This window comes from Microtus oregoni, unplaced genomic scaffold, assembly GCF_018167655.1.
Source record: "Microtus oregoni isolate MIOR12 unplaced genomic scaffold, Mior012 000002F_ref0000024, whole genome shotgun sequence".
Lineage (NCBI taxonomy): Eukaryota > Metazoa > Chordata > Mammalia > Rodentia > Cricetidae > Microtus > Microtus oregoni.
Window position 1 is genome coordinate 60,185,855 of NW_024543061.1, and position 14,161 is coordinate 60,200,015.

Genomic DNA, 14,161 nt, shown 5'->3' on the forward strand with positions numbered 1-14,161 from the left:
CACTGAACTGAGAGAGAAATATCTTTTAGATGTCGACAGTTTCCATTAGACAGTAATTTTTTTAAGTGCACTCATTAATATCACCACTGATCTCATCAGAAAAGATTTAAGTATTGAGACACTGTCAAGGACTTGGCCCATTTCTTAAAATTAATCTCAAGAGTTACACTGGCAACAACAAATATCCCTGTTTTCTTGGAAGTGACAAGTAAATCTTAGTTTTGAAAAAGTCGGTCCAGAGCCAGGTAGGAGTTAGAGGCACGTGCTTTTTTAATCCCAGCACTCGGGAGGCAGAAGCAGGGAAGGTCTCTGAGTTTAAGGCCAGATTGGTCTACAGAGTGAGTTCCAGGACAGCCAGGGCTACTTGGAGAAACCCTATTTTAAAAAAATAAAATAGATTTTTAAAAAAAAAAAAAAAAAGAAAAAGCCTGTCCAGTATCTATCTGAATAACCATACTGTACCCATCTTTCTCTCATGCTAAACTAACGTAAAAATAAAAACCTTGGGCTAAGTGGTGGCACACCCCAGTTAATCCTAGTACTGGAGACCCCAAGGCAGGAGTGGGGTAGGTTAGAGCCCTCCATGACTACATAGTTAGACTCTGCCTCAAGAAACCAGCCTCCCCGCCAAATCAACAAAAGCGAACAGTATAACCACAAATTCAGACCAACTCAAGCACAGAACATTTTTCCTAGAGGCAAATATGGAGTGCGACGGCTGTTTTATCCACACTTTCTATTTTTTTCCCCCAAAATTATTCTAAAAAGCATACCCAGGGATTTAATTTCAACCGAATTATTAGTTTTCTCAAGTGACACCTGGCTTCAGCTGCTTGTCGTTTTTCCAGTGAACGCACAGCAGCAAAAATACACGGACTGGAGGTAGAGTTTGGGGCCTGCGTTAGGTCAGTGTCGGTGCACACATCACAGGTCTCAGCATTGCCGTGGACAATCCTAACATTGCAGGCCTCTGAGAGTCTCAAGAAATCCCTCAGGGATTTGGGGACGCACCCTTTAAGAATCTCCAGAGTTGTTCTTTTTGGAGTTATTGTCTTTGATTGGGTTTTGTAGGGAAGAGTCAACGAAGAGCTAAGCCAAGGCGTGGGCCACAGCCGAGTAGGAAATGTACGCTGCTCAAAGGCTCCCATAGGAAGAAATAGCGGAAAAAACCGGCTTCAGAAAGCAGGCCTGGGCTTCTCGTTGCCAAGGCGACGATCCTCCGCGAGAGGGCCGGCCGTCGATTGGCGAAGCCTAGCTTGGGTCCCCAAGAGGCGGAAGGTCGCCCAGCTGCGGTCGCTCGCTCGGCGGTCGATTGAGGGGGCTTCGCGGAGGCCGGGCAAGAGGGCGGGTGGGAAGATGGCGGCCACTGCCGCCGGTGGGCTCCCTGGGAAGGGGCATGATATCAGCCTGGCGGCCCTGCAGCGCCACGACCCCTACATCAGTCGCATCGTGGATGTGGCCAGCCAGGTGGCTCTGTACACTTTCTTCCATCGGGCCAACAAGTGGGTGCGTGCGGACGCGGCGGACATGCGGACGGTGGGGCGGGGACTGGACGGGGGATGCTGGGCTCGGATGGGCGGGAGGCCCCTCCCCCCCCCCCCCCCCCCCGATCCTGGAGGAGGGCTGTCCGGGCGACCCACCCTCAGGTAGGGGGAAGATAGATCCCGGAGGTGTGGCTGGCGCCGCAGCGAGCCCGGCTCAGGCCTCAAGGCCGGAAGACAGAAGCGCTCCGGCAGCGGAGGGCAGAACGGAGCCCCAAACCTCGCCGATGGGGAGAAGCCAGGGTCAGAAATGTAGGGCAGGCACCCACCTAAAAAGCAAGAGGCTTGGGGGGATTAAAGAGGAAGTGGGAATGTATGGGACGCTCCAGACTTTGATGTAGGACTCCATGGTTGGGAGCCTAACCGTTCGGTGCATTTCCCAAGACCGAACCCCATCCTACAGCAACCGAATGAAGTTTAGTTTCCTTCACAACTAGAGTGGAATTGAAACAGGAGACAAATTAGTTCTGGCTTAGGTATTATTGAGTCAAATAATTTATAAGCCATACCTTTGAATATAAAGGTGTCATTTCCCCCTCTCATTTGACTTTTGTACCAAATATTATTCACCTTTCTATAACCATCGGTTTTCACACAGTTCAATGGGGTATGAAGAACAGCTTGCAAGGATTTCAAATGATTTTTTTTTTTTGCTTTGTTCACCAAGCAAATCTATACAAGGAAAACTTTGGTTATTGAGCAAAGTCAGCATTGGGTAGGCTGTAATAGCAACTACCCGGAAACCATGAACACAAAAAGACAATGAATGCGGCCATGGAGATGGAGCTTGGGTCAGGCACTTGGTTCCGTCCCCGGCACTCCTGAAAAAAAGGTCAGGAGGATCAGGATAGTTGCAGAGAATTTATGTCTTTTCTCCTAGTAGCCAAATCCGAAGGGGAAATGTGCAGAGTTCTAATGTTCAGGGTTCCGAATATTCCTGGCTCGATTAACTGAGGCTGTTTTTCATGGTCACCAGAGGAAATTACCACTTGGGTCTTTATGTGATGAAACATGTGTATTTATGTGAAGATCCTTTACTTTCCTCTAGAGCAGTGGTTCTGAACTTTCCCAGTGCTGAGCCCCTTAGTACAGTTCCCCATGTTGTGGTGAACCCCAACCATAGCATTTTGTTGCTGCTGTTTTGTAACTGTAATGTTGGTACGGTTATATTTTTGGAAATAGATGTTTGTTTGGGGTCGCCATCCCCTGGTTGAGAACTACTCCTCCAGGACCACATAATGTGGTTATTTGGAAGTAATTCTTGTAGTAGTGTAGGACCCAATAAAAGTTCACGGTGTAAGTTGACTCAGCACGGGGCTCAGTCCAGAAGACCAGAAGCTATTGAAAGGCACAGTGGAGCATCCTCCCTTGGGGAGCAGGCTTCCTAAAGCCTCTTCCCAGTCCTGTGTGACAGAGACCTTTTCAAAGCTTTACAGAGTCTTACCAGATCCCCAGTGACACCCAGCAACAAATGCTGCATTGAAGGTGTCACGATGCATTATTTACAGGAGTTTTGTTTTCTCTAGACAGGGCATAATTCATTCAGTAAAAGGTCATTCTTTCAAAGTACTAATCTTCTAGGCTGTGGTTGCCTGGCAAAGGAGAGAGACCTAGTTCAACAGCAGAGCAGTGGGGGGGGGGGGGGTCTGTCAATCACATTGTCACTGCTGTCCCCCTGTGCTGTCACTCAGATCTGCTGACAGGAGCCTTTCGAATGTAAACTTAATCAGAAGTATAAGAATATTCTTCAGAATGGAAGAGAAAGTATTGCAAGAAGGCAGGGTGGGCATGAGCAGAGGTGCCCTTATTACACTGGAACTCAGCATCAGGTGTTGGAATGAGGCCTGAAGGGTGCAGAGGATGAGTTCCTGTAAGGAAGGCCAAGGGACTGCAGATAGAGCGATAGCGCATGTGCCTAGCGCGCATAGCATGTGCACAGGTCTGCTTTAATCCCCAGGGCACACACATAGGTGCACAAAAGATTAAGAAGAGTTTTCCCATGACAAGAATAGGAATTTTAGAACTAAATTTACTCCTTTTTGCCAGGAAAGACTCTTTCCCCGAAATACCCTATGTGTCTTTCTTTGCAGTCAGTTCTCAGCTAGATTTGATCCCCAGCCCCCCCACCCGCTCCCACCCTCCCTACACACACATCAGTGACATTTGACAATATCAGGAAATTTTGAGGATGAGGATGTTGGTGACTTCTGCAGAGTAGAAGCAGAGGTGTTGCCAGATGTCCTGCAGTGAGCAGGCATTGGTGTGGCTAAGTCCACACCACAAACCATGCGAAGCTGGAGGCGTGTTTTAGAATCGCAATGCCCCTTATTTCTGGCCAACAACCCTGAGTTCCCCGTGCATCACAGTGGCTGAGCTGAGAGGGGCAGCGCATCAGATCAGAACCCTGGATGAGACCTAGACTGCTGTGAAAGAGACAAAGCTGCAGAGGTGGCTTTGCTGCCACATGTGCAGTGACGAGAGACAGCTTCAGGAAGATAAAGTGGACCCACTTTTTCTTATCTTAGAATATTCAGTAAAATTGAAATTGCTTTCAATTGTTCCAGATGTGTCAATGTATTTACTAATAATTTATGAAACAACATTATTTATATTCTTCATTATTTTGAACACTGAACTTCGTGTGTGTGTTGTGTGTGTGTGTGTGGTACCATTATTTTCAGAGTTTAGGGTATAATACTCAAGAACTATGAACTTACAACTTTTAAGTCTGCCTTACTAGGAGGATTTGAGGAAAGCTAGTAAAATCCTGTTCTACCTATTGCCACACCCTAAATTCATTGCTTTGTACAGAAAGGACAAAAAAAAAAAAAGCTGCCCTTCAAAATCAGCAAAATACATTCCAAAGCTCCAAGTAAGAGTTCTTGCAATTTTTTTTTCCTTGAAAGGTTTGAGTTGCATGAGTCAGTTACCTTTTCAGTGGAGAAGATGAGACAGAAAAGTAAATGAATTGTCCCGGTGTGATCTGGCAGAAACCTCACCCAGGCTGAAGTTGTAATTACTGAGCTGTATAATTCCTTCCCATGAGCCATTCCAAACAAGACTCAAGTTTGAGGATTGTTTTTGTGAGTTAGAGTTACAATCCTGATTTTGGATTATTCTAAACTAAAATAAGGCATTAAAGATTTTTGTTTTTGAAGTAAAGAGAATTTTTGTTGCAAGCAAAAAAGAAATCAGTCGGAAGCAATTAGCTTATGTGTGCTGATTGTGTGAGAGAGCTGATCTGCATTCCAAAGCTGGCCCAAGTCACAGGCTGCAGACTGTGCACAGGCTTCCTTACACCTGCCTCTGCTTCAGTTCCCGTGAGGGTCGCTCATAGGACCATTCACTGTTAGGGTTTCCTTTTAAAGGGGTTGTATATTGCCTAAACACTTGCCGCCTCTGTCAGTTCAGCTCTGAATGGGTTTGCTCAGGGGCTAAGAATGTGCATTTCTATCAGACTCCCAAGTGACCATGGTGCTTCTCACCTGGAGACCACTCTTCAAAACCCCTGCCCTAAGTCCCTGAGGAAACAGCTGTAATCAAGTAGATTACTTGAAAAGATCATGCTTTCAATTCTGTATCTTTAAAAAAGGAACTATTTTAATGTTACATCTTTTTCTTAAAGTATATATCTTGGATCTGAATTGTAGAGTACTTAGTTTTAAATAATTTGGATAATGAGTATTGTAAAATACTGGGGCCTTAAATAGGATAATAGGATGCTGAACTTAAACGATATAAACACCAAAAGCATGCGTTAAATTCTGAGTTACAATAATCTGATTAGTAGTTAAGCAGAAGAACTGCGTGTGTGTTGTGGTGAAGAACTGGATCCCTCCTGGCTTGGAGAAGTGGAAGGGACGCCAAAGAACTCAGACTCTCCCTATAGCTTGACCACCTCCCCCAGATTTCCTCCGGCAGTTCTTGAGTCCTAACTTGGTAATATTTCTGGGTAATGTTATTTCAAGCCTTTGGCCAAAGTAACTCTGCAGTATTTCGTGCCAAGAAGGTGTTTGTTCAGCTGAAGACTGGAGCATACGCCTTGTCTGTCTAGCAGTCAGAGCAGTTATTGACAGATCGTCTGTTCTCCTAGTGACAGGATATGGTGGTGAACACAAGATAAGGTGGAGGGTAATGAGGTGCAGGTAACAGTTAATTTGACAGCTTGCGCGCATGCAGTTGGGTGGATGGCAGAGAAGGCTGCGCCCTTACCATCTCCTCTTTCTGATAATGTCTGGAGCGCACGTTCTCGGCTCCAGCCAGGTGGGCCACTCATAGTGTGTTTGGGAAAGAGAATAGTGACCAAGTACTGCTCATTCAGCATCCTCTGGTAACATCAAAGTCTATGTCTTCCCCCTCCTGGTAGCCCCTCTGTTCCATACTGCCCACTTCGCCTACTTGAAATTGTGTGCCGTCCCCTAGTATTCTGTAAGAAGTTCATGTTTTCTGCCATAGAATGAAGAGAACATACATATGGTATGTGTTTGCTTTATTTTTAGGAGAAGACTGATGTGGAAGGAACCTTATTTGTTTATACAAGGTAAGAGTGATTTTAGAAAAACATTTTTTTTTTTTCGAGACAGGGTTTCTCTGTAGCTTTGGTGCCTGTCCTGGAACTAGCTCTGGTAGACCAGGCTGGCCTCGAACTGCCAGAGATCCGCCTGCCTCTGCCTCCCGAGTGCTGGGATTAAAGGCGTGCGCCACCACCGCCCGGCTTAGAAAAACAATTTTTGAAATAATATTTTAGCTTAGTTTTGTCACGTCTTGAAGGGCAGTTTTATTTTAAAGAAGTACCACAACCAAATCCATCCAGAATTACTAGCTGGCAAGAAGACTAAATAACACAGAATGTGACCTGGGACATTCTGATGGTACTGGTTTCAGGATAGAATTCCAACTTAAATCTTAATATTTGTTCTAGCAGTACATATTCATCATCTGATTGCAATGAATTGCACACAGCTTGCGAACACTGTGCACTGCCAAGAGATTAGAGGTACGCTGTTAGCTAAATTAGGCAGTGGTTGGGAAGGACTTGTGGCTCACCTTCTCTCACCCTTTACTGCTTAAAAAAGCATGCCCCGGGGTTGAATCTGTTTCTCAGTCTTCCATTGTCTAGTTAATAATGTGTCCGGATTAATTTAATAAGTTGATGCTTTTAGTAATTTCTTTTTATCACATATTATTAATATCACACATGCACACAGACACACGGTATATATATTGTCTTAATGACTACATGAAGATTTATTGTTAATGCGAATATCCACATAAATATCTTGGATTCTGTCACCTAGGGGAGTTCATAGATAAAATACAAAACTGGTAGTCCAAGCCCCAATTGAAGGAACAATTTTCCTGGAGAAATAAGAGGACAAGTACATATACCCATGTTCAAGTTTAAGATGACCACAATACAGGATATACCGTCCCTAGTACTGGTTGCTGTAAAAGCTGCCCAGAACTCCTGTGGTTGTGGGAGACATTGTAGAATGGCAGAGCTTGGGTTGGACTTCAGGACAGGAAGTCCCAACAGAAAGAAAGGCAAAAGTAGGGATACAGCCTCCTGTTTAAAGGGACAGTAGGGATTGAATCTGGTGTAGATGGTTTATATTAGCATAAGTGATGCAGTTGGGTAGAATGGTAGACTAAGGATTCTGAAGTTTATTTTTCTAGCAGTAGGGAGTAACTGAAGGCTTATGAACATGAGGATGCTTAATAAGCTGTGAGAAAACGCATGGAGAGACAGTGTGTTGGATCATAAGGAGGCACTTGTTATGAAAGAAACTGGAGTTGGGCAGGATATTAGAGGGTGACTGCCGTGAAGTAGATAGGAGAAAAAGCTGGGACCAGAATAACAGAAGTCGAAGTGAAAGTTCATGGACAGAGAACACAGTGACACCAAGACACAGAGCCTCTAGGTAAATGGCAGTGCTTGAACGGAATGACAAACCTTTGGTAGAACTCAAGTGGTGGGGGGCATGGGGCTGGTCAAGGATCTGGGCCTCATCTGATCTCTGTGAAGTTCACCCCCCACCTGGGCCTTTGGTCTTTAGGGTTTTGAAGTAATACTTTTGCGATGGTCTCAGTGAATTCAGATTAAGGAATCCAGGCACTTGGTTATCTTTGGAGAGTTTTGTATTGTCTAAGAGGAGTACCAACAGGAAATAGGAATGAGTTGATGGGTGAATTTTGGGGCCAACAGGGACATAGAAAGCAGAACTAGAATAGACTTAAGAGGCCGGCTGGGGGCGCAATACAGAACCAGTGAGGGGAGGGTGTCAGCTGCCCTGTCATCCGGGGAGAGGGAGTGGAAGGAAGGAATGACTGGCCAGGCTACGGGCTGGACCACAAGTAAGACAAATGTTTAGGGTTGTGAATCCAAGAATTACTAGCCTATTAGTCCATGTTTTATGCCAGAACATTCCAGAAGCACCAAGTGGATTTGTTCAGCGTGAGTAATTGAGAAGGTGAACTGTAAAGAGAAACTGAAGCACGGTGTGTATTCTCTCTCGTTTCTAAGAAGGATTATTTTGAGGAGAGAGATGCAGTAGTATGTATTAATGATGGTTTTAAGGACTTTTCTGCTGAATTATACAATTATTTTCTCTTTTGTACCCAAACCAAGTATAGCTTTGTATTTTATCTTGTTTTTGAGGTAGTGTCTCATGTAAACCTGGTTGGCCTCAAACTAACCATATAGCAACGGATAGCTTTGAACTTCTGTTCCTTACAAGTGCTGGAATCACAGCCTTGTGCCAGTTTTATGTAATACTGGAGATGGAGCTCAGGGCTTTGGGTGTGCTAGGCAACTACTCTCCCAACTGAACTACGGCCCAGCACTTAAGTCCTTCTTGATATATGCTCCACATGGCTAACAAAATAAGTCATACCATTACACTGAGAAAAATAATCCTTCCCTGTCTCTTAATCCTGTTCCCCAAACTATCTCGTTGGGATGACATCTCTGCTTCCTCCCCTTCCCGCGGGTACACCCGCCCTTCCCGCGGGTACACCCGCCCTTCCCACATAGACCCATGTGCCTGGTCTGGAGGTCCTCTCCTCGGTGTGACGGCAGCAGTTTAGCTAAGGTAATAAAGCTGTCTGTGGTACACCTTTACTTCTCCTTCAGCAGTGTCTCAGTGCACCTGGCATCTTTGTTTCTGGGCCTGTTGTGTAAACTGTGGTATAGTTCCTTCCATTTATGCCGTAAAATGCTTTGCTACTAAAATACATGTCAAGAAATATTTCGTTGAGTTCCCATGTCTTCCTATTTGTGATGGAGTTCATGGAGACACAGTCACCAGAATGTCTAAATTTAATATTCAGGACCCTCTGTCCGTCTTAGGAGCGCATTTTCATCTTCTCTTAAGTTTAAATAGAAATGGCCGTTTGGGAAATTGAGGCTATGCCTGTCAGTGCTTTACCTCTTTGTAGGATAAGCACATCAAAGATTGCCTTCCATCAGTTAAAAGGTTGGCGCTTTAAAAATAAAATCCTGTAAGTGGCAATGTTGTACTTTATCAGTATAAAGTAGTTAAAAGCAAAGTCAAACTAATTTTCTTCCTGTTTGTACTGATAGCCCAGGAATCTCCTTTAACTTGAACGCATGAATGCTACTCTCTTCTTTAAATGCGGATGTTGCCCTTCTGTGTCACTGGGAGAGTCTTGGCTGACTTATGATGTGGCTGTCACCTCAGCACAGACAAATGTGCACATGATTGTTAGTTTACACTGTGTACACTGTGGGTCTCTGGCCTGACAGATAGGCAGTCGAGGTTTATTGAATGGAATGAAAAATGAAACTCTCTAAAGGTCACTTTTTACCAGGTAAAGTTTTATAGTGGCTTGTCCAGAAAAACGGTTTGCTTTGTAGTGAAGAGAACAGAACGCGCGTGCACACACACAAACACACACACACACTGCCACTGTTACATGACCCTGCTTTGTAACTCCTCTCACACATTCGCTCACTGACAGAGCTGCCTCATTTTCCTGAAGTTCTCAATTTCAAGCTAATATTTACACTTTCAGTAAAAATTATCTTTTTTGTAAGAAATATATGCTTTTTACTCTGAAACCCTTTGAAAGTATCTTCCAGTAAGACTTTCTTAAGATTTATTTTTCCTGTATTTTATGTACATAAGCACTCTGTCTTCAGTGCACATCAGAAGAGGGAATAGATCCCATTACAGACAGTTGTGAGCCACCATGTGGTTTCTGGAATTGAACTCAGGACTTCTGGAAGAGCAGTCAAGTGCTCTGAACCACTGTGCCATCTCTCCAGCCCCTAGCAGTAAGATTTTTAAAGGCAGTTATGTCTCTATCTTAAAGGAGTGTGCAGCATAGGCAGAGAGACAAGATATACATAAGATATGCACAGCCTCAGGTACAGTTAAAAACAATGACCTTAAGGACATAGTTGTTGGTATACGATGCCCAGTGTAAAGAAATGTTGCTTCCTAGGTGCACAGACTGCTTGTGAGAAACTGGGTATACACAGCAAAGTTAATAGACACGTCAGAAGGTGGCTACGCTGCAGGTACGCTCTGCTTAGCAATGTCTCTCCCCTGCTCCATGATTTCCAGGTCTGCCTCTCCAAAGCACGGATTCACCATTATGAATAGGCTCAGCATGGAGAACAGGACAGAACCTATTACTAAAGACCTGGACCTCCAGCTCCAGGACCCTTTCCTTCTCTACAGAAATGCCACATGTGAGTCTCTTTACATATGTTTATACATATGTAAACATACAGCGGTGGTCATGTGCCACATGTGAGTTTCTTAATGCAGCGGTAGTCATGTTCTGAAGTCAAGTGTCCCAATCTGCAGTGTCCTCCCGTGCTCTGCATTTAGTATCAACAGCTTGGGTTTTAACATTTATTAGCTTGGAAGTGTTCAAGCGAGAGTTTCCTTAAGCCCTGTCTTGAGCAGCTCTTCTGCCTATAGAATGAACCAGTCATTGACTTTAATCCTGAGCAGAAATGGGGAAGGTGAGTACTTGGTAAGGAGACAAGAGAGGGACAGGTGGTGTCACTGAACACAGAGTCGATGATTTGATTAGTGGGAGTTTTTCCTTGTGTATCACTTCTGACCAAGCACTGCGAGGAGTGATTGAGGAGAGGGTCTATACTTTTGAGTATGTAATTACTGAAAAGTCAAAGTCCAAAGAATTTGGCCCTTTAGATTCTCTTAACCATTTGTAATGGTGAGATTGCGGTAGGTAACTGAGTGGTTCCTGACGGACTCGAGAAGAAGTAGCAGTTGCTGGGATGGTATTCTGTCCTCATTCCACTGTCTTATCTGAGAAAGACTAACGAAGCTGTCAGCTTCAGGGCCGTCTTCACCATAGGACCATACTCCTGGGAAGGTAAGTATGGGCCAGCTCTTTGGCCTTGTGGGTAACTTTCAAAGAGACTTTGCAATCCAGTTGTGGTTTGAGCTTAAGATCTAAGAGGTCGGTACTAGGGAGGGAGATGGCTCAACTGGAAAAGAGCTTGCAACGTGAGGACCTGAATTCCACGCTGCAGCAATCTCTCTCTCTCTCTCTCTCTCTCTCTCTCTCTCTCTCTCTCTCTCTCTCACACACACACACACACACACACACACACACACACACACACACACAAAGCCAGTAGTGACTGTGTACATTTGTATTTCCAGTGCTAGGAGACAAAGTCAGGTGGGTGCCAAGAGCTTGCTGGCCTTCCAGGCTAGCTGGAACTGGGAATTCCAGGTTCAGTGAGAGACCCCATGTCAAAAACCAAGGCAGCCAACAAAATGATTCAGCAGGTAAAGATCTTTGCTGCCAAGCCTGATAGCATAAGTTTGATCCCTGAAATCTACATAAAGGTGGAAAGAGAGCAACTCCCACAAGTTGTCCTCTGACCTACACACACACACACACACACATACACCACAGTGTCACGTGCTCCCTCCTCTCCAGCAAATAAATGTGGGGAAAAATGGAGAGTGACAGAGAAATACGTCTGTTGTCAACTTCTGGCCCTGACACAAATGTGCGTGTGCAGACACACACACACACACACACACACACACACTTGCATACAGCACACAAACACAAAACAGGCTGGGGAGATGTCTTGGTATTTAAAGTATTTACTCTGCATGTGTGGGACCTGAGTCCTGATCCCTAGCACCCAAATAATTGTCCAGTAGCCCAATGCTGGGGGCAGAGACGGCAAGCCCTGGGTCTTGTGCCCATTCATTCTAGCCTAAATGGTTAGCTACAGGGTCAGTGAGAGACCCTGTCTTTAAAAAAAGAAGATGGGAACATAGAGGAAGGCATCCTGATAATCAGCCTCTAGCCTCTGTACACTCCTGCATTGCTAAGCACACTTGCACATGTGTGCACACATAAATAGCACACATCTCCTGACACAGAACTTGCCTACTGTATACTACTCGGAATTTTAATAATGTGATTTAAGTAATACTTGATGATAATCCCAATGAATAGTTTAAGACTAAATGTAGCAATACATTAAATATGATGCTATAGTTAATTGTAGATAAATAGGTTGTTGTGATAAATGTCTAGTCCTTAATGAGAAAAAATAGAGCTATTAGAACAGTAATGTGACTTACCAATAGTAGGCCCTATGAAAAGAAAGGTTTTGCAGTATTTTATTTAAAAATATGGTTTGTTGTTGGTTTTTTGCAGTATGGTTATAGTTATGTCAGAATTTATATTCTTTTTTAAAAAGGATATTTGGGCAAGGGAGCTAGCTTAGTTAATAAAGTGCATACCGTACAAACATTATCACCTGAGTTCAATTCCCCAGATCCCATTGAAAAAGCTGGGCGGAGTGGTGTGTGTGTAATCCTAGGAAGCAGGGACAGGAGGCTCCCTGGGGCTCCCTGGCCAGCCAGCCTAGCTTAGTGGGTGAACCCCAAGCCAGTGAGAGACTGCTTTAAAAACCATGGTGGACAGCACCTTAGAAAGAATGACGCGAGTTCCAAGACAGCCAGGGGTACACAGAGAAACCTTGGTTTTGGTGGGAGAGAAGAAAGAACAACACCGATGCCTGGCTCGTAGACACAAAAAATACTGTGTCCTGAATAGCATTAACATATTCCAATGCTAATAAAGAAGCCACAAAAATGAATGTAGATTAGATGGCTTAGCAATTAAGAGCATTGGCTGCTTTTCCAGAAGTCCCAGGTCCAATTCTCAGCACCCATGTGGCATCTCACAACTGGCTATAACTACAGTTTCAGGGACACAACACCCTCTTCTGGCCTCCATATGCACCAGACATGAAGTTGTGTGTATGTACGTGCGTGCATGTGTTTGTGTGTGTGTGAAATAAACCTTTAAAAGTGAACATAGAATGAATGAATACTAGTTATCTATCAGTCATTTCTGGTTGTTCTTATTTTGTACAAATAATTGATCTAGTCATTGTAGATATTCTGAAATTCTTATATATTGCCTTATGTAATATACAATGCCAAAAGATTAGAATTTCCTTAATGCATTAATTTAAAAAAAAATACCTTTCCTATGTCTCCCAGGGCCTGTCTGACAGAAAATGCTGTGTGGAGTTAGTAAGCACATAGGAAGCCTCACTCACTGTCTCTAGGTATGTCCAGGATGGTGGTGAGCAGCCACCTGGGACTGTTGACCTTAAAGTGTGGCTTGTCTGAAGGAACAGGACTGTGTGTTTAAAGCACACAGCATTTTTCAAAGTCCTAGCACAAGGAAGGAAGGAAGGAAGGAAGGAAGGAAGGAAGGAAGAATCTTTAGAAATCTTATAATAATTTTATATTGGCCAACATTAAAATGATAATATTTGGGTATAAAGCTAAATAAATAAAGTGTATTTTTAAATTTACTTTTACCTGCTTCTTTGTTATTTCTAATTTAAACTTTCAGGCGTGGTTCATCCCTGTGGGTCTTCTGTGGACAAGCCAGTGCTGCTTTCACTGGCCTTTTCCAGAAGAGAAGTTGAGGCTTGGGGAGGAGCCAGCCCAGCCTGTGCTCCTACAGTGCGGGCCCTGGGTGCTAGTCCACACCCCCTGCACTGCCTCCCGCAGTTAAGCATGACTACAAATGGAAGTCAGTCTTTGGGATCACATGCGCTTGGTATGGAAAAATGAAATCAGTTGAGCAGAGTGTGAAGGCAGTGTCTTCTCACTCTTCTGCGCTCATTTTGCACCATTTTGTTCTCCTTAATGCCTGATGCTGATTGCGTTTGACGCCTGTTGTTTGGTCTTAGTTAACTTATCAGAGCTTTTCAGCCTCTGACATCTGAGGTCCACAGAGGGTTTATCACGCAGGCCGTCAGGTCTGGGTGCCTCTCAGTGTTTCCTGCAGCTCAGCTGGTTATGTAACAGTTGCATAGGCTTTTTTATAATGCCTCTGATAATGCCCCTTTGGACAGGGAGCCTGGCTTCCTGCAAGCTTGTTTTCATGGTTACTTCCCCTTGGGGTCCGTACAGACCTCCAGAGGCTCTGGGCCTTTCACTTGCCATAGCTCGTGAATCATGTCTGCCATTGCAGTACAGTAGGGCTGCAAATGGTTCAGCACAAGTTTTCTCAGAGAATCAGTAAATAAAAAAAATTATTTGATAAGTAATTTTGAATTTTAATCA

At 44.2% G+C, this 14,161-nt stretch overlaps 2 protein-coding genes across 12 annotated transcripts in view; one reads left to right on the plus strand and one right to left on the minus strand.

Annotated features, from left to right (window-relative positions):
* Cacna1c (calcium voltage-gated channel subunit alpha1 C) overlaps positions 1 to 14,161 on the minus strand; it is a 665,087-nt gene that overhangs the window by 641,515 nt on the left and 9,411 nt on the right. The gene's annotated exons all lie outside the window — the stretch shown is intronic.
* Positions 1,357 to 14,161, plus strand: part of Dcp1b (decapping mRNA 1B) — a 42,751-nt gene continuing 29,946 nt past the window's right edge. For 4 of the 5 annotated variants that reach the window (XM_041642646.1, XM_041642653.1, XM_041642663.1 and 1 more), the window contains exons 1-3: positions 1,357 to 1,506; positions 6,041 to 6,081; positions 10,130 to 10,257. In XM_041642646.1, the coding sequence (XP_041498580.1) occupies positions 1,357 to 1,506; positions 6,041 to 6,081; positions 10,130 to 10,257 (319 nt within the window). The remainder of the gene's footprint in view (positions 1,507 to 6,040; positions 6,082 to 10,129; positions 10,258 to 14,161) is intronic. The other variant, XM_041642680.1, reaches the window with a different exon arrangement.